The 26,004-nt window shown below is 40.6% G+C and overlaps 1 protein-coding gene and 1 long non-coding RNA gene across 8 annotated transcripts; one reads left to right on the forward strand and one right to left on the reverse strand.

Annotated features, from left to right (window-relative positions):
- Positions 1-400: 400 nt before the first annotated feature.
- SRSF1 (serine and arginine rich splicing factor 1) lies at positions 401-19,361 on the reverse strand. Of its 7 annotated transcripts, none has more exons than XR_004347635.1 (11): positions 19,038-19,361; positions 18,435-18,619; positions 17,897-18,069; positions 17,511-17,697; positions 17,017-17,135; positions 15,733-16,099; positions 13,774-13,823; positions 7,249-7,287; positions 6,054-6,191; positions 4,398-4,576; positions 401-4,061 (listed from the first exon to the last, which is right to left on the reverse strand). XR_004347635.1 is itself a non-coding variant. In XM_032617403.1 (5 exons), the coding sequence occupies exons 1-5, from the start codon at positions 19,229-19,231 to the stop codon at positions 17,113-17,115; spliced, it is 762 nt and encodes a 253-aa protein (XP_032473294.1). In that variant the 5' UTR covers positions 19,232-19,361; the 3' UTR covers positions 15,839-17,112. The 7 variants fall into 7 exon arrangements, 2 of the variants coding, with proteins under 2 accessions (XP_032473295.1, XP_032473294.1); XR_004347636.1 differs by having other exon boundaries at positions 401-576; positions 963-4,061; positions 7,249-7,282; positions 17,017-17,697; XR_004347638.1 differs by lacking the exons at positions 6,054-6,191; positions 7,249-7,287; positions 13,774-13,823; positions 17,511-17,697.
- A 14-nt stretch (positions 19,362-19,375) lies between these two features.
- On the forward strand, positions 19,376-22,442 carry LOC116746126. Its single transcript, XR_004347640.1, has 3 exons — positions 19,376-19,556; positions 19,852-19,912; positions 21,044-22,442. It is a non-coding gene; the product is annotated as an uncharacterized LOC116746126 (long non-coding RNA).
- The last annotated feature ends 3,562 nt before the right edge of the window (positions 22,443-26,004 follow it).

Raw genomic sequence — 26,004 nt, forward strand, 5'->3', positions numbered from 1 at the left:
GAAGGCACAGGCCACGGTGGCCCCCGGGCTCTTCAGTCCCTTTCGCGCAGCACAGCCCCTACCTCCAAACTGGGGGTAGCCCCTTCGACTTGGAGTGTCTTTCCTCTCTGGTATTTCATTCCAGCGAAACCTTCCGCACTCTTGCTGGATTCGCATCTACCTCTGAGTGGCCTTCCAACTCAAGCAGGGAATCCCACTGGGGTGCAGCCTCAGATCCTCCCTGTGCGGAGGGAAACACTTCCCACGCGTAGAGGTGTCATTACTGGGTTATTCTGGGGTGAAGGGCTGAGCTTCCCCATCCTCTTCTTAACTCCAGATATGATGTGAAATTCTACCGAACACCCCCCTCTCCCGCCAACAAAAATATTTTTTTTAATTAAAGAGAAAGTACAGACAAAAAATTGTTTTAGTGCTTTAGTACAGTCTACTTCCTCATCCCCCAAAACAAGAATCGAACTTCTGGTTGGACAGCGTCAGTTGTCACTGAGGTGACCCCAGCCTCTGTTTGCAGTTCCAAGTCTTCCGTGTAGGCGTCACTGCTACTGGAACTTTGTACGATGATGCCCTGAACATTTTCTATCAAAGACAAGCTGTTATTAAACAAGTGCCTCCAGTCCAAGAAGTCTCCTGTGGCGGGAAATGAGGAGGCAGCCTCTATCAGTGATATTTTTGTAAACTCTGGCTTTAAAAAATTACACAGATGGTCACATTATTTCAAGACTTCAACCTCTTTCATAACCGACTGTCTCTTATCTCATTCCCTCCATTTATTCCTCTTAAATCACATTCTAATCAAGGTCACCATCTCCAACTTCCCCCATACATACACAATAAAAAATAATATGGTTGAAGAATTCTATTGGTAAAAGAAACTGAAGAGGTATAGTAATTTGACAGTCTGTGTTTCCTTTCCATCGACTACACATATATACCCCTTCCCACACTTTCCTTCCCTCAGTCACCAGAATGAAGGGGCTGGCAAACGTTGGTCTGGTTCCTTTTAGAGTTGATTCCCTACTGGACACTGCCTGGAGGCCTTGGGAACGAATGAGAAGTTCTGCAGTTTGGATCAGTGGCAGAAGCAGGTAACACATCAGGGAACCAGTCAGCCTAAGACAGGAGGGGACAGAAAATGATGAATAGTTTCTGATTACATTCCTCAGCTAAACTGCTACAGTGGCCCCTATGTCTCCTACAAATGTCCATTAGTCTCTTTTGGAAAGAGAAATAAAATGGTTCAGGAAGCCTAAGTTTATATATACATACAAGATAAGGAGAGAACTAAGATGTAAACCTAAGGAATCAACTAGGTAAACTAAAACCTTTTTGCTCTGACCTCAGACACTTCGTATTCTTTTGTTTTCATTCAATGAATGCACCTTCTTTCCTGTTTTAACGCATTCACTTCGAGGTCTCTGTAATACATCTCCTCAGTCTTCCCTTCCCTGTATAGCCTCTCCTACTTTGCTGCCTTTCAAACTGTGGTGAAAATGAAGTTTCAGGATTATAAGACTAGTACTTGATGAAGACCATTTTTCTACTGACAATATTGCCGCACTCTCTTGAACTTCTTTTCCCAGGATCTAGAAAACCTTTCTCTAGCAATCCTTCTTACAACCTCTGGAGAGGGGTCTCCCCACTACCACAAAGTAGAGGTCAAGTAAAAACAGGCCAGTTCTCATTACTGAAGAGCTGGGATTCAGAAGTATCACTTTTCTTGAGGTAAACGGCTAATTTTTATCTCTATCCATGAGATGAAACCAGAATTCCTGATTGCTCCGAATTTTCTTTCCCATTAAAAATAAAAATTAACAATCTTTTAAATTCAGATGAAATTTTAAATCTTAGGATATTTTCCAGAGAAAATATCCAAAAGTTTGGAATGAGTACTCAAAAACAATCAGCTCCAACTGTTTTGAGGAATATAATGAAATTAGGAAGGTCAAAGATTCCATTCTTAGGACAGAAAAAATCCTTAACCACAAAGAAAATGAACCCCTCCTCAAGCCTGCTTCCACAGACTATACTGGGGTCCAATCAAAAACACTAGCAATGTCTGAAGACAATAAATTCATATTGATTATTGTAAACAACTTTCAGTGAATGAATCAATGGTGTTACCTCCAGTTATGATGTATAACTGAAATGTCTGGTGTCTAAGCCAAAAAATATATGTGCCTACATCCACCCAAATAAAATTCAGATCCCTCCCCACCCTGTTCAGGTTCTTCTTTCCCATCTCCCCTGCCCCACTGTGTATAACATGTCACTTAATCTTTTAGGGCCTCAGTTTCCTCATGTGGAGAATGAGGACAAAATAAATACCTATCTCACAGAGACAGGACTGTGGATTAAATGAGAAATGTGTATAAAAAGCTTAGAACATTTCCTGGAATATAACAGGTGCTAAGTAGATGTTTTTATTGGTGCTACTGAGTCAGGTTCTAGATTAATTCTAGGGCTAGGAACTCTGCATAAGAGCTCTAAGCCAGTTCTTACTTTCTCTCAAAGTAACAGGTTTTCCCCCATGCCTCATCCCCCTCTCCTTTGAAGAGCCCTAAGGTAAAGGGCCAAAAGGCTAAGGACACACGACAAAGGAAGAAACCTACCAAGATCAGCATTTACAAGGACAACTTTTAGCAAATATTAGAAAGTAACAGGATATTTCCTTCCCATTTTGGAAAGGATTTTAAAATCCTGTGAGTACGTTAAGGATTAAGATTAGATGCAGAATCCTAGGCATAGAAACTATCTCTGCCATTCCCAAGAAAGACTAATCAACAAACCAAAACCAAATCAAATCCAAAACTGTCCATAGAGTCTATCTAGTTAGAAGCAGCTTCTAATTGGCAATTAATGAACAAACTCTTCATGCAAGAAAGCTGGAACTGACAATGAACAGATCTACTAGTAAAAAGCAAGACTGCAATACTTAGAAATACCAAAAACATTGGCCAGAGAGAAATGTTACCCTACATTATCAGCCTCAGTGTAATCGGGGAGAAGGGACACACACCCTACCAGACCAAAGGCAACAACTCACTCACACACACACACACACACACACACACACACACACACACGCCCAAAAAAGAGACAAAAACAAGCCTCTCTGGGAGGAAAGCAGAAGTAATCTCCCCACCCCACCTCCCCACACTAAGGGCTTAAGCCACTTGCCTGTGGCCCATGTGGCCAGAAGCTGGATTTGTGTTTCAATTCTACCACCTCAAGTGTCATCACTAGTTTATTTCTGTTTTAACTGGTAAGGTGAGGAAGGGGAAACAATGAAGAATTTTTTTTCCTAAGCACCAATTTAAGTTCCTTGACAGCTGGAACATAGTCACAGAGAACAAAGGCACAGGGAACAAACCTACCCATTTTCCTAGCAGACATTTAGTTTAACTGGTAGTTGAGGGTCCTTAAACACTCTATTGTTTGTAAGAAGGGCCATATACCCAAGACGCCCAAAACATATCCAAAGCCATGGAAACACATTTATCACCTTAACCCTTTTTGAAAGAAGCTGCCAGAAATCAATGCTTAACCTATCAGTTTCTTCCACAAAGCATTTGAGTAGAAATACCTTCCGTTTTACAACTCCTGAATGGCTGTCAGAGGACATCAAACAAATAGCAAGCAAAACAGCATAGGAAACAAGAAGGAAAGAAACTAAGATAGGTCAAAAATACACCAAGTAAGAAATTCAATACAACTGGAAAACATACTCTCAGGCACCAACATTTCTCCTTTGGACACCTGTTCCTCCCTGCCCTCAGATGCCCCAAGTCCAGGGTAATGGCTGAGCTTGAAAAAAAGTTGCCACTTAACAGGTCACGCAAACTTTGTGGGCCTTAACCAACAACTACAAAGCTTAATTTAGGACTTCCCTGGTGGCGCAGTGGTTGAGAGTCCGCCTGCCGATGCAGGGAACACAGGTTCGTGCCCCGGGGCCGGGAGGATCCCATATGCCGTGGAGCGGCTGGGCCTGTGAGCCATGGCTGCTGAGCCTGCGCGTCCGGAGCCTGTGCTCCACAACGGGAGAGGCCACAACAGTGAGAGGCCTGTGTACCGCAAGAAAAGCTTAGTTCAGTTACATCATGCTAATAGTCAAAAACATAAATTAAATCCCTACATAAGCAGTTATTTTGGTACAAAGGAAAAGCTCTTTTCAATGGTTATAGCCTCCACCCCAAATATATTCATTCCACCGGTTAAAAGAGGGATGTAATGACACTAAACAGCATTGTGCTAGTAGCCAACTGCGTTACCAGAAAAATGATTCATTTGCAAAAAAAAATTAAAAAATAAAAATTAGTACTTGTTAATGCCTGTCCAAATGTTCTTGTGAAGAGTGGGGCAGGGCAAAAACATACATATATCAAGTGAATACTCTTTACCCAAACTCCCAACAGAAACATCTCTTCAACTTCTTCTTCATTATCAGACTTGAGGATAGTCCAGAGTTCATATGGGATTCTGTTTCTCAGAAGTCTCCAAAGAGTTACCATATTAATACATGCAGATCTTATGGCTCCCTCTTTCTGAGTTGGTGCTCCTTCCTCTCCCTTTCATTGGCCTAGATGAAAAAAAAGCCTCATTGGGTCAATATGATCTTTGACTGAGGATCCCTCCATTCCTGGTAGTGAAGTTAACAGGAAATAATGAAACAAGTGTTGAGGAACCTATGCAGTATGTTCCTGGGGTGAGGGACATGAACAGTGGTGACCTAAGACACTGATGTGACATCACAAGACTAGTTAGACTAAGCTTTAGGTAGGCTGCTCCATTCTAGGCAGCAATGCCAAGAGATGGCAACACAAGGCCAGAACAGCATAAGATCTGGCTAAGGCTCCAGGAGAGAGATCTGCTTCTTTAAGGATGTTTCTTGACTCAAAAGTCTCTGAACTAGAAGCTGCCTAAAGTTCTCCAGTCAGTTATCTGAGCCAGGCATGTAAGCAGGTGCAGGGAACCTGGCAAGCTGGTTGTTAAAGCTCTACACAGGGACAACAGCTGTACTCAGCATTTACTCCTTAAGCTGGGGAATAAAACATCAAGCTTACCAGCTATCCACAAATACTACTTGAAGCATTTCACCCTTGGTTGCCTGAGCAGTGGCAGTAAGCTCTTTGCTAGACCTGAAGAAAGAGGACCACAATTCCTAGATTTTGACTTGATGAACAATTTACTATGGTACACAGGGAAGATGGGTCAGATTCAGAGAATCTAGATTTTTCTCTGAAGTAATTTTAGTCTCTTTAACAAAGCACACATGGCTCTACTCAACTAGATGACAGAATTAGCCCTTTACCTCCAAGGCCTGACACTGTCCTCTGCTAGCTTTCTGTTTTACTGACCTTACATAAGTCCCCCCCAACTCCCCAGCTCCCAGCTGCTTCCTCTTATTTTTCCAACTTCCTTGCCCCCCACCCAACCTCTCATTTCACTTTCTCTCCCCTTTCATTCAGCAGCGAATGCTCAGAGAGCAGATGGCGGGTACTCAATTCAAGCCGGTGAAAATGCTCCCTGAGCATCAGGTACAAGGCAATCCCAGAAACAGGAATCCTAGGGGTTGCGATACACACACTCTCTGCCTTTTAGTGATTTACACTTTAGATGGGAAAGGCATGATATGCTTATTCTTCACATATGGAAGCATATCTTCAGACCAATTTATTAAATAATTAACTAGTTTATTAATTAGTTATACTTAGTTATGTTTCTCAGGGACAAGAGAATTTTGTTTGCATCAGAATTGACTTTTATTCCTAAAGTAATTTGTCCAGGACCTAAATAGTACCTTTAGCAAAACTCATGAAGCCTTAGGAATCCCCCATATATGTCCTATACAAAAGTTCATTTTGCTAAAGATCAGTTATTCTGATCACTTAAACAAAGCATATAGAAGGATCCATGTTGGTACTACAATTTGTGTTTAGTCCTCTCCCCAGAGAAGAACTGCAAAAACTGAAAGGAAACCTTGACTACTAGAGGTAGGTTTGGGATTTGTTCCACAGTGACCTTAAAACTGCAGGAATTTTGGGATGGAAACTTACCCAGGGAAACAGGGAGGGGAGAGGGAAAAGGGCACCCCCAAGTCCAAGAGCTCCAATCAGTAAAGTTTAATTTAGTCTCTCCTGGTGGCTCTAAGAGTCCTGGTAAACACCTGGTCCTAGTTATTGCACGGATGATACCTAAAGAGAATCAGCAGATACAGACCAAATTCAGGCTGTGCTAATTCCAACCCAGAATGACATACTCAAGGTTTTGAAAGGCCAGCCGGGACACCCCAGGGACTAACTTCCTAGTTCATAATGGATTCTAATCAATTTGAAGACAAAACAAAGACCTCCTAATGTGGATTCTCTCCTTAGAAAAATGGCTCATGAGTAGGACTATGCCATAACTATTATCCTATTTCGGTAAACAAATATTTATCAAGCATCTATTAAACGCCAGGAACTGTACCAGTCAGTTACTGGAATACTTTTTAAGAATATCCTCCAGTAGAAAAATCAAAACTTGAAAAGAAGTAATTATAGAACAGTTAGACGTTTATACAAAGTGCTTATAAGATCACTGGGAAGGAAAATTTTAAAGGGGCTACTTGCTCTAATACTAAATGAGACTGCACCTCATTGGTTCTCAGGTAAGTGATAGCTTTGATACTGAAGATTGCCATCTAAGGTTGCTGAATATCAAAACTAATGCTTAAGAGGCTGTATGCTCAGGGCTAAGCATAATCCAGACTGTTACTGCAAACTGGAAAGTGGGAAGTAACCACGCATTGGCTTTTAAAACTGGTAAAGTAATTCAGTCCAGTTTTGTGTATTGGATCTATTTTGCTAATACAAATTTGTGTAAGTGTATACTCAGCTAACAAAACAAATGCATGTTTATAAACATTTACCATTCTCAGAACCTTTTTTATGCTACTGTCTGTGGGGCTGCTGCCTAGTAAGAGTGACTGACCAGGCTCTGGCCGCTGTCTGATCTGCTATCCTTCTGTGAGGCCAACCTGACCAGAGGGGGTCAAAAGCTTCTCTGATGCTAGCTGTGCACTGCACACTGGAAAGACCCACTTTCTGGCTGCTGGGCTCTGGGCCACGGCCACTCTGACAAGACTAACACCAGCTTTGAAACAGCCCCCATCAACTCGGATAAGAACATGGATCAAAGACAGCACCATGGGACACCCTGGTGGTATCAGGTGGACATTACAGGTGGTGATCACTTGGGTCAAAGACTTACCTTCCCCCCCAGCAACCTCCCCACTGGAAAAAGGCTGTCCTTAAAAAAAAAAAAAAAAAAAAAAAGCAATGTAGTAATAAAATAAACAGGAACTTGTCGCTAGAAAACATAGATTCAATTTCTGGGCCTGTCACTTTAACATCTCTGAGCCTACTTCCTCAAACCCCAAAATAAGGCTAATAACATTTGAGAATTAAAAGGAGTCAAAGCACTTCATAAAACAACTACTTCCATTAAGAATGATGAAGTATTTGTCCTATGTCCTTGCATTTTTCCCTCCAAATTTTCCATTAAGAAGGTAGAAAGGGCATGAACCCTTTAAGTCACTACTTTGGAAATAAGCCCAATCTGATTGGAGGACCACACTGCATATCAGATCTAAGCTATGCAGTCCACCTGCCAAGGATTTCATGAACATACTTATTTATCCATAAACATTTATTAAGGTGTGTATGTACTAACATACTATTTTGGAAAAAGTGTCAAAAAGTTATTAACATAGTCTTCGCTAAGAGTTTATCATGTAGCTGGGGGAAATAAAACATACATGAGACCCAGACAACTTAATGGCAACATGCAAGTGTATGCATTATGTGACATTAAGTATGTTGAAGAAAAGCAAAGGAAAAATACAGTGCAGTTAGTCCAAGAATGCTTTTGTCTTTAGCTGATCATGAAGGGGTGGAAGAATATTTAATGGCACAAGGAATGTGGGTGCTTGTAAGACTTGTGGTGTCTTACAAATGTAAGTGTATGTCTGCTACACTTACATTTGGTGTGGTGTCTGCTAAATGTTTGCTGAGTCTCTTGGCTTTGAGAGAACTGCTTACGCTAGCTGATCCTCTATCAGCCTAAAGACCAGGGTCAGGGTCCTGCAGTAATGTTAAGATTCCCAAACCAAGGAAATACTATCCAGTTTTTCCACTCTGTACGTGAATGCCTCTATAGATAACTACTAATAAAAAAGAACCAAAATAATTCAATCCCAACGAGAAATCTGTAGAAGTTCTCACTGATACAGGACCACTAAATTCAGAGAGAATTTAAGGCTTCTTTAAGAATCACGCTTAAGCAAGAAAGATGGAAAAAGGAGACCCAGGAGAAAGCAGCAAGAGAGGGAACTCCTCTGCTCTTTTAGGAGACAATGGCATCAATTCTTGAGATCTGTACTGAAAAGTGTGGCACATCTTGCAACAGAACAACTTTCTTTTTCACTTTGCAAGAATGATTTTGGGGGCAACATTTACTTTTCCAATTATACTTGGCTTAGGCTCGCATTTAAGTTACAGTTGACCCTTGAACACAGGCTTGAACTGCACAGGTCCACTTATACGTGTTTTTTTCCGTACATATTACAATACTACACAACCCGCAGTTGTTTGAATCTACAGATGCGTAACTGCACGTACAGAGGGCTGACTGTAGTTATTTGGAAATCTTACACTGCGTGGAGGGTCATCCCTGACCCTGGCATTAAGGGTCAACAGTAATTTGCATTTCCTAGCTTCATATCTGAGGAATTATTTGATGCAATGTTAGGATTATTACTTTCTCCAGTAATCTACCCAGTTAACCAACAGTTCGTAAAATAGGTTTCTATAGCACTTTGCTTTTAAGGAGTACTAAGTTCTTTCTCTTGTCAATCAACGTTTATTAAACTTGGCCAAATGGAGGTGGGAGACAAATCCAAATAGCATTTTGAAGAACCCTATCTGGCAAGTAAACATTTGGCTCACTGGGAAATACAAACACGACAAAAATTCCACTGGGTAGAAAAAATTAACACAAAAATTTCAACAGTAATAAGATAAAATTGGGAGGAGACTAAATGCATCACAGAGAAGAGAGCTATTATATGGGTTTAGAAGCTTGCTTTTTATAGTTTCAGAAATTAAATTTAACTTGATAGTGATAAGGATCTGAAGTTGCAGGGTGAGTGCTAATAAGAGGGAAGGAGAAAAGTCTGAAAACATAGAATACAGAAGTAAAAACAAGCATGGTCAGTAAAATATTTACCAGATCAGCCAGAGCAGGGGAAGATGTGATTGCAAATGGTGCTAAATTGTAGACTATAACCCATTGTTTCATACTAGGGAGTGACAGTTTTAGGAAGATCAGATTTGATGGCCAGGATGGAGACGGGTCGTCAAAACCAGTTAACTAGTTTTTCATTACTTTAGTAATGAATTTGGGTGCACAGACAAGGATGCCAGTATGGCAAATGAAGATGGGACACAAATCCAAACAGCATTTTGAATAACTCTATCTGGTAAGTAAACAGAATCTTTATCTAGCTCAAGTCATAGATACAATGGTACTGTGGCTAACAACTGGTTATATTGTCGCAGCACTTGACTCTCACCTTGCTGCATGTTTACTACCTAGTTTTAGAGGACAAATGAGTCATTTAAGATTTTTTTTGTAGTGTGCTTGCTGTACTGCTAACCAACATTTTACATTCCTAGTCTTATGCTGTGGACGTCACTATTATTTTGTCATTCAAGTTAAGAAAAAGTCTCCAAAAATTGTTAGAAACATACCAGGAGGTAAAAGGATGGAAAATGTCTTAATGTTACTTAGCTTTTTCTATAAGTATCAACTGAATAAGGATTTATTTCCAACTTGGAAACAAGAAACTGGGACTCTATTAACTGGTTACTTATTCAAGATACTCAGAAAGGGAAGTAAAGTTATGAGAATCTCTAGGTTTCTCTTCAAATGCAATTGAACTGAGTGCCTCCTCGGTGCACAGCATTGTGCTATGTACCTGGGAAGAAAGGGGATGAGGTTATGACCTGTTAGAAAGGAGATATATATAAACAACTCACTGATAAAGGCAGATTGGCTTAAGCTTTAAGATACAGTAGAACAATACTTTTCAGGGACAATGATGAAGGACCAATAGTGCTTATTCAGTGACTATCATGTGCCAGACACTGTCTTGGTTCCTTAGAAAGTAAAAACTCATGAATCAAGTAAGATGAGGTAGGTGAGTGGATAGAGCAAGCAAGGTAGGTGATAAATGCTATACTAGACATACACAAAGTCTGTGCCAACACAGTATGATAGACGTTAGTTTTCAGAGAGGTGACTCGAGATTATTCAAGGTACGTTGCAGAGGGCTGACTCCGAATGAAGAAGAGATGGACAGCACTGCAGAAGGAAGAAACAGGAGGACCAAATACAAGAAATGCTGGACAATGCCAAGTCCTGGGTTATGAAGTATATCAGGGGAAAGGCTAGAGATCAGACTAAAAGGTAGGCCAGGGGCCAGGTTACCAATGGCCTCAGATTCAGTCCAGGACTTCCAAGTCCTAGTTAAAGGCGGTTGGTTGTCTTTTGTTCAACTGATGTAGCAGTCCATTCCTAAGGATTAAACCTTAATAAACAACCTGAAAGTTTATCCCAAACTTACAAAGGCTCTCCTAATACCCAGCACTTCAGGGTACAATTCTGCCATGCCATCTGGCACTTAAAACAATCTCCAAATTTAGTCTTTTTATTTTATAAAGAGAATTCTAGATTTTCATTTGAGCAATTTAGGATTCATGGTCTCTCTTCACAAGTTAAATTAGGAAGATATCAGGGCTAAGATTTTTAGAATTAAGGAAAGGCATTATCTAGTGCACTTTTAGTTCTCTCAATCCAATTTGCAGCAAGGCTGCTAGTCGGCAACTACCTTCTGTAGCCTCATTTGCTACATAAAATGTGAGTTTAGCAGGCAAAGTAATCTCCACTTTGTAAACCTGATTCTATTTTCTCTTCTAAAATACCTTTATTTGTCCTCTTTTAGTGTCTTATTCTTCAAAGTAGACAAGTTCCTAACATTTGTGTTTTAAGGCAAGTGCTCCCATATTGGTGTCGACTAAATTGGATCAAGTGGGCCAAAACACTTTAATACAATATTCTTAGCGACAATAAACAGGAAGCCTGCGTCCTTTACATTTTTGCAATGTAAAGTTGAAGGGGTGGTGGTGGGAATGACAAATGCTGAAGTGTTAGTTCCTAATAATTTTGGCTTTCTTAAAATAAAATGGCATTAAATAAACATGTCAAGAGAAGTCTGTACTGACTTTCTGATCACAAGATACTCTGCCTACTGAAACAAGGCCTGCAGAACAGAAAAATAAGGCTAACCAACCTGATGAATAAACAGGGTTTTAAGGCACACTAACAATCATTGGAAGTCTCAGTAATGCCAAGAAATAAAGATTAATTTCACTCCCCAAAGTGTTTCACACCATAAAAACAAATGCTAAAGGCTTCTGAAAGCATACTGCATTTTTACATTATATGACCAATTTTTGGGCTAGATTTGGGGGGGGGGGCACACGCACATCTACTCCTGTACCCAATTCTTACACTCTGGCCTTACTATTCCATACCTGGAGATATACAAGGTAGGCAGAAAAACAAGCAGATTCACATCGTTTGCATTTTCTCCTAAGTCCCAGAACCCAGCTTTCTGATTTACAGATTTACTCATCAAGTACTATTCAAAACCTAAATGAAAAGGGAAAGAATTCTGCCCAACAGATGGGGAGGCAACGGTAAAGTTTCAGGAAAAAAACTTAGACCAAAAAAACCCTAACTTTGGATCTGATATAGAGGATTAATATAGTTTCCACCGTGCTGTATGGATTCTTTACCCTAGGGTATTTCCTGGTTGATTTTGTATCATAGCTCCCTCTAGTGGCTAAGTGAATTTCCCTAGCGTTTACTCAAATAGGGAATGCAATAGACCATTGTAAAAAAAAAACCCCACAAAACACGAAACAACTCATTAGGCATTTGACATCCCTACAAAATTAATGTTCGTTCAAAGTATACTTGGTGAGGATGAATAAGGCATTCTAGAAAAGCTCTCAGTTTCTACTATCTTCACATTGGTAATTCTATTAATAATTGTAAAAGGAGTTAAAGATACTTTAACCTGATGGTTGAATGTTAGAACTTTTTCTAAGAGATGAAGATGAAACACCCAGGATCTACTTAACTGTAAATGTTTGTTCTGTTTGTGTTTTGCATACCTACCTAACTGGGAACGTCCTTATGCAAAGGTATGCTTGATTTTTCTCTCCCATAACCCAGTGAGGCATCTATTTTGAAATGTTTATTATGAGGTTACTTCTGCCTAAATTAACTTGAATTTGACAGAGACTACAGAAGCACCAAGCGACTTTTGTAATAAAAAAAAATCCTTCTCTCCTTCCATCCCTACAAAATCACAACCACATTCAAGGTTGTCGGGTATAGCTTTCAAAGTTAGCAAGAAGCACCGCCCCCTACCCCCCAAGTTCTCAACCACAAGAATAAGCTGGTTGAAGTATACCGTTAACTTCTTGGATCTATATTCAAAGCAAAAGTTTTTGCCAGAATTACTATTTATTCAATAGACAATCACGAGAGACACAATGAACAGATGTTTCCTTATAATCTCTTTACTTCATGCCAATCCCACCTTTTCCTATAGGATCATATCAATGTTCCTGTAAAAAAAAAAAAGTACTAGAAAAAATTACCCCCAAATAGAGTATTCCACCATATAGGATGGGATGGCAGGATATTTCCTTCAATGGAGTACAACTGATGAGTCCACCATAGCAACAGAACATAAAGAAATGTGAGTCATACCTTTTCTTGTGGCTGCTTCAGTCTAAAAAGACGGGAAACTTACAGCTCAATCAATAGAGGATCCACAGTAACCGGTTTGTTTTCATTCACATGCTCAAAACTACACAGAAGCTTTCGCTCTGTGTATCCTGTAACAGTTCTACAATCCCTTATCCGGAACTCTCTGGGGCAGATGTATTTGAAATTCAGAGCTTTTTGCACTTTATAAAGTGCATATATATACCATATATCATATATAGACCCTTTATCACGTAACACTCTCAGCAAAACCTATGGCAACTGACACATCAATATTTCTGCCGGAAGACAATTCAGTCACAGTTAAGTGCAAAACAAAGGCATCGATTTTGGTCACATTTTATATTCAATTTGCTCCACAACAAAGAACTTTGTTTTTGGAGTTTTGGGATAAGAGATTGTGAACCTGTTTTCTGCCTTTGCATTCTTCATACCATGACAGAAATAAGCTAAACCAAAGGATGGTTATAACAGAACTTCAGTCTAATGGAGTTTCTTTCCTTTTAATACTATTTATGGTAAATACAGACATATAACTTATTTTGTTTGCAATTTCATCATAACTTCATGTACAAAGTAAGCAAAAACACACACAAGAAATTCATCTTCACAGAAACTTGAAAAAAAGAACACCAGCCCTAATGAGCAAATATATTTCAAAGACAAAACTGAGAAAGTTAAAATTCTAGAATCATATGGAACTTAAGCACTATGCGTGGATACACGAATAATGGAATATATTATTAAACTATAAAATTTAGGGGAAAAAACATTTTAAATGCGGGAAATCTGTCCATATTCCAAAGAGTATCTTTTTTAAATTAATAAAATTCAGATCCCAAACAATTAGGAATCAGAAAATGGGTTTCTTACCTTTTGTTTCCAGAAGGATGTGGGCTGAACAGCAAGGTGGGTTACTCAATCTGACGTTATGAAAAATAATTGCTTCTTAGAGACTTAAGTTTTTCCTTGGTTAGAAAATAATAAACTAATTATAGGCTCCCTACAATATCTAAGGGGACATAAATAGGGAGAAAAGGGGAAAATCCAAGACAGCTTTTTTAGTTCCAAAAGGGTGTGACTTTCTTCTAATAGCTGCTAATCTAGGTAGAGATTTAAGGTCCATTTCCTAAGACTGAAAAACAGCAAGTCTGCCTCTCCCCTTACAGCTTTTAGCTGTCTGGTCTTACTGAACTGGAAAACCTGCATCCTTCTACCTTTCATACAGTTAAGTCCTCTCTAATCTTAAATAGCCTATATACCAGGGAAGTAATATTTTCTACCTCACTTCAGTCAGGGGTTGGAACTACTTGTAGTAGAGCACATCTTTCAGCGTAGCTTAAAAGCAATTTAAGTGATGGCAACTTAACTTTGCCAACTTTGAGCGATGACAATTTTCATTTTGGTCCTGTTTCCAAAATATTCAATGAACGCAAATGAACCCAGGCTTGCTTAAGTCTAGCTCATGTTAATCTTTCCAAAATTAGCCATTAAAAAATACCAATTGTATATTCTACAGATGAAACAGAACTTGTTTTACGTGCCTGTCTGCTCTTGAACAGTTGTTTTGAATTCTCACATAACTAGAGTTACTCCCTTAATGAATCTATACCAAGTGTTTTGCTTAAATACTTAAAATGGAATCCTAATTTTGAACTTCCTCCTGACATTCCAAAATCCCTCCTCTTCCTCTTGACATTCCATAAGGTTCACTTAAATGTACTCGCTGGGTGACCTTATGCAAATCCCTTTGGGCCCATTTTCTCTACTACCAAGATTTCTAGTGTTTCCTAGGTTTGAAATTACGTCAATTGAACAGCAATCTTAAAATTCTGCTTCCAAGTATAATTAACACCCAAGGGAAATGTTACGACTTAGCTACCTTCTGGGTGTAGAAAAAGAATGGTTTGATGGTTGTGACTAGCTATCAGGAAATCAGAAGATTAGGAATTCTAAGTAAAAACCCCTCCCCAACTCTAAATTGAAAACTTAGCACCAAGGGGCTATCAGGTAAAGATACAAAAACCAGTAGACTACAAGATGTAATCACTGCTTTGGTATGTTCTGGATACAGAATAACTTTATGGTTGAGAAGACTTCCAAGGCAAAATTCTAAAGAATGCCCAGCTTTTTATTAGCAATGATTTACTCAAATAAGCAGTTAATCTTCTAGTGTGCTATTCACACTTCGAACAGAAAATGTAATTTACGTTAAGAATCCTAATCTGTGCTGAATTTAAAACTTACCAATTTTTTAGATGAGTTTAGTTTTATTGAGAAACTCAAAGGCTAACACCAACATTAATTTACTAGTCCTCACCCAATTTTGCACAAAACCCTATGCTGTCTAGATGATCACCCAAAATAAGCAGCATCTATAAGCTTTTCAACATTTTTAAATCAAAGCTCTGAAACTTATCCTTCAGAGACTAGATCACCCCCTCACTTACCATATTACATACACAATTGCCTTATTCTCATTTTTTATCTTCCCCTGAAGACTTTTTACAACAATTAACAGATGGCTAATAGCATTTATTAGAAAAGTCCTTTCAAGAACCTTTAATTTACTAACACATAAACACAAGAATCGGAATCTTATCAATTTAAAGTATTAACTGAGACTAGTCAACCAGTAAAAATTCTTACAAGAGGAAAAAGGACAACCATGCAGTTTTTTTAAAAAAATGTTTATTTTTTCAAAGAAAAACGGCAATAGCCAATTGGAAACCTACTTAGTCTTCAACTCCAATTTTGTTTTCTTTAAATTTAGAAGTGACTTACTGTTTTACTATTTTAAACAAACCCCCCCTTTCCCCTTTAAATGTTTACCATCTACTCGTGCTGAATCCTTCCAAGGAGATTGCTCCAGCGTATATCTCCAGGTCCTCGCTTTGCTCCTTTTACCAAAAAATGCAAAACACAATTCCATCGTGCATCTTAAGGGCTCCAATCGTCAAAAATAGGAAAAAAAAAAAATCTTTGGAATAGCCAATTAAGTTGAATAAAAAAAAAAAAAAAAAAAAATCCACACGAATGCGGTTTGGTTGGGGCAGGAATCCACTCCTATGTTCCTGGTAATCTGATCCCGCTCCATGAATCCTTGTAATTCATCCTCCCTATCCTATCCACATTATGATTTGAATCCAATGATCCAGCTCCAAGGATTGGGATCCAGTGAGCCCTCTCCAATCCAAACCTTTATAACCAGCAAAACCAAAAAAGAGGAGGCAAAATGTTAGATACTGTAATCAAAAAAGGTTTCTGGGGAATGATGAGTTATGTCTGTCATCAGTTTAACAGATGTACATCAATAACTATCAAATTCCCCAAAACAAGTTTCTGAATGGTGTTCAGATAAATTTTAGAAACTTAATCATCATAGAGACTAATTGGAAGAAGCATTTTATATTTACAGTTCAACTGATAATGCCAACACTTGTTACTGTACAGCGTATTACAGGTTTTGTGGTCGCAAAAAGTCATGTAGTTGAGTTTACTGGTATTGCTACCCACCTAAGTCTAAACTAAATCTAATGCTCCCATCTGTAATTTAATTTGTAAATTAAAGTGTTTTAAACATATGAGTCAATTATGAATATTAGTTTAAAGGGGAAGGTGAGACTTAAAAGTATTCCCAACTAGATTATCTACACCAATACGTTGGAACTCTATATTTTGCTTTCATTTTGTCTTAAAAAAAAAATGAAGTAGCAACGCTGTATCAGTCACACAGAGGACATGCAGATTTAGCAGTATTGATATTATACTCTATCCGGTTGGAATTAAAGACACCCTGTACCCACATGTACACCAACAGCAGGTCACACATTAACAGTTGTAACTAAGCATTGTGACAAATTAGCCAGTTCTTCCCACATTAGTCCCTATTAAAACAAAAAAGGGTAGGGAGCAAAATAAATTGTTACAAAATGGGCAACGTAATTTTGCCACAATTGCCAAGGTTTAAAGAGCAAAGCAATTGTAGCTAAAGGTAACTGCATAAGATGTTTGCAAGTGTTTTAAGGTAGATGTACAATCATTTTAAACCCTTGCCTTTTAGTATAAGGTCAATACTGCCAATTTCATCTGTGACAATAGCACTTGGAGTCATACCATTGCCTCCATTATTGATCTGATCCTCCTCAATCCTCCTTTTGACAATCCTAAAATGATTGAAATGTGCTCCACAATCCTTAATCCAAAGCATTCTTAATCCATCTCTTCAGATATGTCTACAGAAAGACACATGAAAAGCAAGATAAACATAAGAACTTCCCCAGGTAAGATAACCACAAACACCCCCAACAACCCAGTTCACACAAACCAGAGCAGAATAGACATTTACATAATATCACAGTCTGAAGAGCATGGAGAGTTAACTAAATTTAAACAATCCTGTCTATGACATCACTTAAAATACAATTTATCAGACATGAGGGGAATGTAGATGTTAGGAGCAAGGGGATATTACACAAGAATGCAATTCAACACTTTAGCCCATTCTGAACAAAACAGTTTGAATTAAAAAATGAAAAGATTGTACTGAATAAAGGAAAACTGTATACAACATGGGTTCTACAAAAAGTGTCACCAATCATCTTATGTACGAGAGCGAGATCTGCTATGACGGGGAGAATAGCGTGGTGATCCTCTGCTTCTCCTTGGGGAATAACTGCGACTCCTGCTGTTGCTTCTGCTACGGCTTCTGCTACGACTACGGCTTCGAGATCGAGATCTTCCATAACTTGGACTTCTGGGCCCATCAACTTTAACCCGGATGTAGGCAGTTTCTCCCTATTGAATAGACAGAACTTTCGATTGAAAGATCTAAGCTTTCACCTGTCTTCAGGCATGCTGAATTCAATGTAACTTAAACCAGAGGCACTTTACTGGGTTTACTCGGACACCCTTGCCTGAATCTTACCTTCAAATTCCACTGTTAAGACCACTGTATCCAATTCTGGCCAAAGAAAAGAATAAGTGTATAACCTACCTCATGAGATCTAAACTTAGTGTTATCCAGTTTTCGAACTGCATAGGTCATATCTTCTTTCCGTACAAACTCCACGACACCAGTGCCATCTCGGTAAACATCAGCATAACATACATCACCTGCTTCACGCATGTGATCCTTCAAATCCTGCCAGCTTCCACTTGGAGGCAGTCCTGAAAAAGTTATTTTTTTCAAAACCAATTATCCTAAAGTTCACATTAAACTTAAAATTTACATTAGAACAAAGATTACTTTAAGATTAACAATTATTTTTAACATCCTAGGTTAAGGAGCTGTTAAGATTCTGGAATCAAGAGCCCAACATTATTCGCAAAGTAAGGATCTTCATATTCTAGGTACTGCAACCTAATTTGGCAAATCTCAAATACAGCAATCCCTGTTTACTAAATTCACCCACAGGACTAAAATAATTTAAGACCTGGCATGAAAACTTGCATTTGTCAAACTGGTCACGCAAGGAAAACTTTAAAATGGTTTCTGCCCCCTTTCATCAACTCGCACGGAACGGTCAACTCACCAGAGACAACCACTCTGTTTTCAGAACGCCTGGACGGGGGGCCATAGCGGCCTCGGGGAGCCCCGCCACCTCCACCCCCGCCGCCGCCTCGGCCTGTACCACGGCCGCTTCGAGGAAACTCCACCCGCAGACGGTATCCATCGTAATCATAGCCGTCGCGACCGTACACCGCGTCTTCCGCATCCCTGCGTGATCACAGAAGAGCAAAGGGGTAAGGAAAAGGACCGGGAGGGGCGGCTAACTCGGTCGGAGAGCTAGCGGCCCCCCGCACATGCGCACCTGGGGTGGAAGAGCCCACATGCGCTGCATAATAGGAATGGCCCCTCCCCCACCCAGAAGCACGCCAGGCTGCCGACCACTACGGCAGCCCTCGGCGCCTCAGTTTCCCGCTCCGAGCCTGCGAGTCGGCTCTGGGGACGTCCGGAGAGCCCAGCCACAAGAGAAGCCTCGACGACTCGGCTCCTCAACTCCACTCCTGCATGGGCCATTCGTCTTGCTCCCAACCTCAGAGCCCACCTCCCCATTCTCTATGTGAAGGCCTTGGAGCCTTCCCCAACTACTCCAACCTATTTCCTCAAGGCAGCAAGACCCTGACCGCCTCACCGCGGGTCCTCGAACTCAACGAAGGCGAAGGGCGGTCCTCCGCGGCGGTTCTTCAGATCGATGTCGCGGATAGCACCGTATTTGTAGAACACGTCCTCAATGTCCTTGGTTCGGATGTCTGGAGGTAAGTTCCCCACGTAGATGCGGCAGTCGTTGTTCCCTGCCGGCCCACGAATCACACCACCTCCCGACATGGCGGCGACGAAAGGCGCGGACTCGAGAACAGGTCTTCCCACCAAGCCTAGCGAACAGCAGACCGAGCCCACAGCTACACCACGTCTCCCGCGGCCCCTCCAAAATGGCGCCTTTATCAGCTCGGCGCACGGATATGGGGGGGAGGGAGGAAGAGAAGCGGGAGGAAGCAGCTATTCGATCTCACTACGCACGCGCAGAAGCGTAACGGGTGCTGCGAAAGGGACGCTGGCGCACGCGCGACGTCACCCTCCGCGCGAAGGGAAAAAAAGTTCCCGCGTTCCCGATTTTGTGGAGAGGTTCGCGAATGAAGTGACCGGCTGAGTGGTAAAGATTAAATACAGAGCCCTCATAAAAGGGGTTATTAATCTCTGTCGAGTCCTAAAGAATAATCAGTTTCCCCAGGAATGGGTCTCTTAAAGCAACGGCGCCCTGAAAGGATTTGGTGAAACCTAGCCGAGAGCTTTGTCCCACCATGCTCTGCGGTGTTAACGGCCTTTGGCGGGAAAGACTCACGGGGGCGGAGCCTAAGGGGGCGGGACCGGGCGGTTGCTCCGGAAACGGGGGCGTCCTAGGAGAGTGCGCCTAGTTCAGGAGTTGCGTTGTCTGTGATTCAATGCAGAGCCAAGCCGTGACTTTGTCTTTCCGCCGCATCTCCTGCGAACTGGCCGTGGGCTGCTTACGTAAGTGTCTCATGGAGGGGAACCCAGCTTAGATTCCCTAGTAAATAGACTACACTAAAGTACCGTTCCACCTTTGGTTCAGAACCGAGCTTTGTATATAGCTCAGTTAAACACTCCTTGTGCTAGTGGCGGTGATTCGTGCTCTGACCAGTCATTGGTGGTACCTGCCACCCAGGACCCAGACCTCTGCTTCTCTCTTCAACAGCCTATCGCTAGGCCCAACGCAGCGGAAAGGTCCAGTGAAGGTTGCAGAATGAATTGTGCCTGTTATTTCTCCAGCTGCTTTCACAGAATGAGAAAAAGCGCTCCTGCCTCTGTGTATTGCAGAATCCTGAAGTTCCTTCCTTTTTTTTGAAGTCATTACCAGGCCTCTCAAGTAATATGAATGAGCACAATGAATGTGTACTACTGTGACCACTGGAGACCACAGTTGCTGCTCAGGACTGATCCTGGTAGCATGCTGGTCCAGGGAGATAAGAACTTTTAACATTTTTTCCTCAGTGACATCTGAAATCTAGATTTTTATATGAAATGCTGGGGTTTTTAAATATTAGTGGTGAATTCAAATTAAAAAAAACAACAACAACCCTGCAGTTATCAATATGCTAAAACAGATCTGCACCCTAAGTGTAAGGATGATTTTTTTCATATTATGTATTTATTTGCAACTCCCTATCCCCAGGCATGTGAGGCAGTTTACAGAGATACCATAAAACATTACTAAAACTGGATGGATAAGTCATGGGGAAAATAAGGGAGGAGGATTAAAGTGAAGGCATCGATAAGATTAGTACACAAAATGCCTGCAGTAATAATTTGGTGAGCTCCTAGAGATGGACTGCAAATTTGCCTGTGGCCATCCCAGAAGTCACAGTAAAGAAAGGAACACAGTATGTTCAAAATCCAAAGTGCCTTTGAAATTTAAAAAAATAGATTGTTTAGCAGAAGGGCATGTTTTCAGTTCTGAAAGTTGACTGAATGTATTTTACAAATGTTTCTAGTAATCCCAAAATACAAATTTAATTTGCTCCTCAACAGATCCATAGAGGATCTTTGGTAGTCCTTGAAATCTCTTTGGTGGTTTCCAAAATTATGAGTATATGTGCATGTACTTTTTTGTCTGTCCTTTAGCTCAGGAGTCCCCAACCCCTGCGCTGAGGACCGATACTGTTCGTGACCAGGCCGCACAGCAGGAGATGAACGGCAGGCGAGTGAGCAAAGCTTCATCTGCCGCTTCCCACCGCTCCCCATTGCTCGCATTACCGCCTGAACCTTCCCACGCGACCCCCCATCCGCGGAAAAGTTCTCTTCCACGAAACTGGTCCCTGGTGCCAAAAAGGTTGGGGACCGCTGCTTTAGCTCATCCTTCAATGACATATTTTTAAACTGAGCTTTCAATTTAAGGAGAGAAGACCCTGGGAATTTCCTGGAGGTCCAGTGGTTAGGACTTCTTCCTTCCACTGCAGGGAGCATGGGTTCCATCATTCCATCCCTGGTCAGGGAATCCCACATGCGCAGTGCGGCCAAAAGAAAAAAAAAAGAGAAGACCCTGATAATTTTTCAGTGAGAAGCTGACCAAAAGGGACACTATTTCAACAGATTTATTCAGTTTCTAGCACTATCCTACTTGGTTAGCAGCAGAAGAGATGAGAGTTTTTAAAGAATTCCAGGCACATCATGTATTGGTTCTTACATGCAGTATCCATTTACTGAGCACATTTTCTGTCTAATTTTATCCATCCATTTATGATTATTCAGATTACTCTTCGGTTGATTAATGTTAAGTCAGTAATAACTGAAGTGATTTAAACATAGGTGCTTTTGATTTCAAGGCATTTTCTTTCCAGAAAAATAAGAAAACCATGAATTTGCTTTGATTTATTCTTGTCCAATTTAATGCAGTCATTTCTGATTCTGTTCAGTTCAGAAGAATACAGGGTAAAATTTAATAGAGAGTGAATAGGACATTCTTGTTTCTCTCTTGGCCTAGTTTACCGTGTTTGAATGTAACCAAATTGTAGGTTCTGGGGTCTCTTGTAACCGAAAGTGGGGTTCGGCTGCTCGCTGCTCAGAAACCAATAAAGGCCAGGTTGGTGGAAAGGAATGTTCGCTTTATTTTGGATGCCAGTGACTGTGGGGGAGGGTAGATGCCTGTCCAAAAGGCCGACTCCCCCCACACCTCCGCCCCCGACAATTGGGGCAAGAGCTTTTATAGACAGAGGGAGGGGGCTACATGCAGAAATAATACAGTCAGCTCTGACAGTCATCTTGACATTGGTCATCGGTGGTCTGCCCAGTGTCATCTTGATTGTTTTAGGTACACTTAATCTTCAGTCCCAGGTGCGGTTTGCTCCCATTTCTTCGAGGCCAGTTTTCGGAAGTGTGGAAGCTTATGTCACGGCTATAGCCTGGTCATCATGTAGTTAACTTCTTCCACCTGGTGGGGGCTTCAGTGTCTATAAGACAGCTCACAGGATGTGGCTCAGAATATTGTCTATAGCCCTTAAGGAGGAACTAAAGGTCCTTGACTATTCTTAATGACTAAACTATTATTATTTGGTCTCCTCTGTTTTCTTTGTTTCTGCATTTTCTCACTTCTGTGATTAAACTTATCCTTTGGCTAAAGTTTTTCCACAGACAAAAGGCAGGCTGGGACTTCCTTGGTGGTGCAGTGGTTAAGAATCTGCCTGCCAATGTAGGGGACACGGGTTTGAGCCCAGGTCCGGGAAGGTCCCACATGCCGCGGAGCAACTAAGTCCGTGCGTGACAACTACTGAGCCTGTGCTCTAGAGCCCGTGACCCACAACTGCTGAGCCCACGTGCCACAACTACTGAAGTCCGCGCGCCTATAGCCTGTGCTCTGCAGCAGGAGAAGCCACCGCAATGAGAAACCTTTGCACCACAATGAAGAGTAGCCCTGCTCGCCGCAAGTAGAGAAAGCCCGCGCACAGCAACGAAGACCCAACGCAGCCAATAAATAAATAAATAAATATATTTTTTAAAAGGCAGGCTAAGGACATGGGTGCGGGAGGGGCAAGGACCATAGGGTCCTGGTCTATTTCACTATGACAAGGTCAGGGTGTAGCAAGAAAAGTCTGGGTGGCTGTTTACCAAGGTCTCCTTGGGTGACATTAGCTTGGAAATCATTACATTTAAGGGTATGATCTTATACTATCAGTGTCCCAGAGTAGATTGGCATGTTTTAGTACACAAGAGTGAAAAACAAGAAAGCGAATAAACCAAACCATTTGTTCATTTGTTGGGGGGTGAAGCAGATTCATTTTTTTTTTTGGCTGTACGTGGGCCTCTCACTGTTGTGGCCTCTCCCGTTGCGGAGCACAGGCTCCGGACGCGCAGGCTCAGCGGCCATGGCTCACGGGCCCAGCCGCTCCGCGGCATGTGGGATCTTCCCGGACCGGGGCACGAACCCGTGTCCCCTGCATCGGCAGGCAGACTCTCAACCACTGCGCCACCAGGGAAGCCCAGCAGATCCATTTTTGATAACCGTGATGTTCAAATTGTACACACCAAGAAAACTTTTCATCAGGTCTGGAAAGCAAATCAGACAGTTTCTTAGTAAAAAGGAATCAAAACAAAATGAGGTGAATCGCTTTGAGAGATGTCTCATTCAGATCCTGGTGAAACCTGATAAATGATCCCTGCCCCACAGCAGAGTGTACCTCTTCAAAGACAGGAAGATTCATACCCTCTGGACTTTGCATCTCTGTTCCCCGAATAGTGCTGGGTAAAGATTGGCAATTCTCTTTCTGTAGGCTAATCTTCATGCAAACTTTTCTCTGAACAGTGTACTATACAATTAATTAGATCTTTGCTGACCAGATTACAGCCACTTCGTTTTGCCTCCTGAGATTACCTCCTCATCTTAATTAGGGCTTTAGAGTGTTTCTAAACTCCTCAGTTACACAGTCACAGACAGTTTTATGGATTGCTCTCACAACTCATTAAGTATGGATTTTACCAGTTTAATTCTTAGAAGCTGCCTATTTCAATACTGTTGCTGTGTATGTAAAGTTACTTCCGCAAAAAGAAACTTTAAATGCTTTCGATTCAATCCAGTAAGTATAAACTAGCGTAAGCACTATACTGTACCCTGGAAATAATTACTTCGGGAAAAAAGGAAATTCAAAGAGTTAGTTACAGTAAGGGTTGAAATCACAAGACTCAGTTTTTCAGTGATTTTCCTAACACTTAAATCCACCTGTGGTGATGGTTACACAAATCTGTAAATATACCAAAAACCATTGAATTGTACAAGTAAAACAAGTGAGTTGTATGGTATGTAAATTATAACTCAATAAAAAATTTTTAAATGACTGGGGAAAAAAATATCTCCAAAATCAGCAAAATCACTCTCCAGTACCGTTCCTCTAAAGGTGTTATTAAGGCTTGGAGGTGTTCTAGAGTAATTTGCATTGAAATATGCCTTCCCTAATCTGGAAATTCTGTTTTCAGTATTTGTGTATCAATCCTTACTGTCATTTCTGGGGATAACTGTTAGCTTTACTAGGTGAAGAGACACAAAGATTAGGAGTACTTAATTCCGCCGTGAATAGCAGTTACTTCCAGAAAGAGTTCACTTGCATAGTTCTCTATTCCCTTGTTCCACCTGTTTAGTGATTAGTATTCTCTGAAAAAGGAAGAAATATTAATAGTATATCTTTTTATTTCATTTATATTTGTCTCATCTTCCCTAGTAAACTAGGTTGAGGACAGAGTTTTGCTGTAATTCCCTTTATTACGAGTACATTTTCTGTTAAAATGAATATTATTGACTAGTTCCTGATTGCTCTTTGAAAATAATGGGACTTTAGATGAGCAGAATGTTGTTTCTATGGAAACTGTATCGTGTTTCTGTCAGTGGATAGACACAATGGGTACAAGGATTGTTTTTCATTTCACAGTGTAATAATGATAGCCACTTTTCAAGCCCAAGTAAATCATCTAATAATATAGTCTTGGTAATCTTATTTTAGGACTGGCCTCCCTCATTCTTTGATTCTTCTTGTTTTATTTTTGGCTAATTCTGCCCATCTTTACTGTCCCATTACGGATAACAATAACATATGATTTTGCCAGAAAACAGCTCTCAAAATGATCTATTACAAAGGGGTATATTTCTTCCATGTCTCCCTCTTCCTATTAATATTATTACTCCGTCTCTCCCTCTTCTTGATTAAGTTCTTTCTCTTAAAAATTAAAACACCAAATCATATTGTACATCTGTTAATTGGAGTAAATGGCTGTTTAAAGAATTATAATAAAAATATGGCAGATATCCTTTCTTTGCTAACAATGCTATCTTTTTTGGCAATTTTATCTTATACTATGAGCCCTATATAAGTGTTAGCTATTAGTAGCAGTAGTAGTAATGGTATTATATGTTAATGCGGCTGTCAAGTATGTTAGAAATAATTTCAATAAAAATTTTTTTATTTGAAATTTTGAGAGTATGACTGTTTTTTCCCCCTTTATTGTTTTAAAAGTTAGATTAGCTGAAAACTCTCAGAATTACTTTTCTAAATTTGCTTGCGGAGTTGAGTAGTTGCAACATAGAATACATGGCCCACAAGCCTAAAATATCTGGCCCTTTACAGAAAAAGTTTGCCAACCTCTGGCCGAGAGGGAAAAACCTGCTTTTGTAATTTTTGCCTAAACCTAATTTATAAGTTCAGTTTTGTCATGTTCTTTCTCTAGTAGGTGTTTTGATGGGTAATATATTGTTAATAGTTGTAAACATAAGTAGTACACTTCTTCAAGTGATACTTTGCTTACACATGCTCCAGCAGCCATTACTACAGTGTAATGCTAAGGTAACCTGCCAGCCTGCCCAGCCCAGAGGGAAGGTGCTGCTCTGTTCCAACCGGTTGCATTTTTTTGTCGTCTCGTTGACTCAAAATTGCTCGTCGTAAGAGTGCAGGTTTCTGTAATTGTTCTTGCATTGACGCGATGTCGTATGCAAAGAGTCCATACGGGTTCTGTTCTAAGTATCTGTTAATGTCCACTCACTGTGGAATTTGTAGATAAATTTCCAAAATTTGCAGATTGTGTTCCACAGTTCTGGGAGCCCAGCA

The sequence above is a fragment of the Phocoena sinus genome, chromosome 20 (assembly GCF_008692025.1).
Source record: "Phocoena sinus isolate mPhoSin1 chromosome 20, mPhoSin1.pri, whole genome shotgun sequence".
In the NCBI taxonomy this organism is placed as follows: domain Eukaryota; kingdom Metazoa; phylum Chordata; class Mammalia; order Artiodactyla; family Phocoenidae; genus Phocoena; species Phocoena sinus.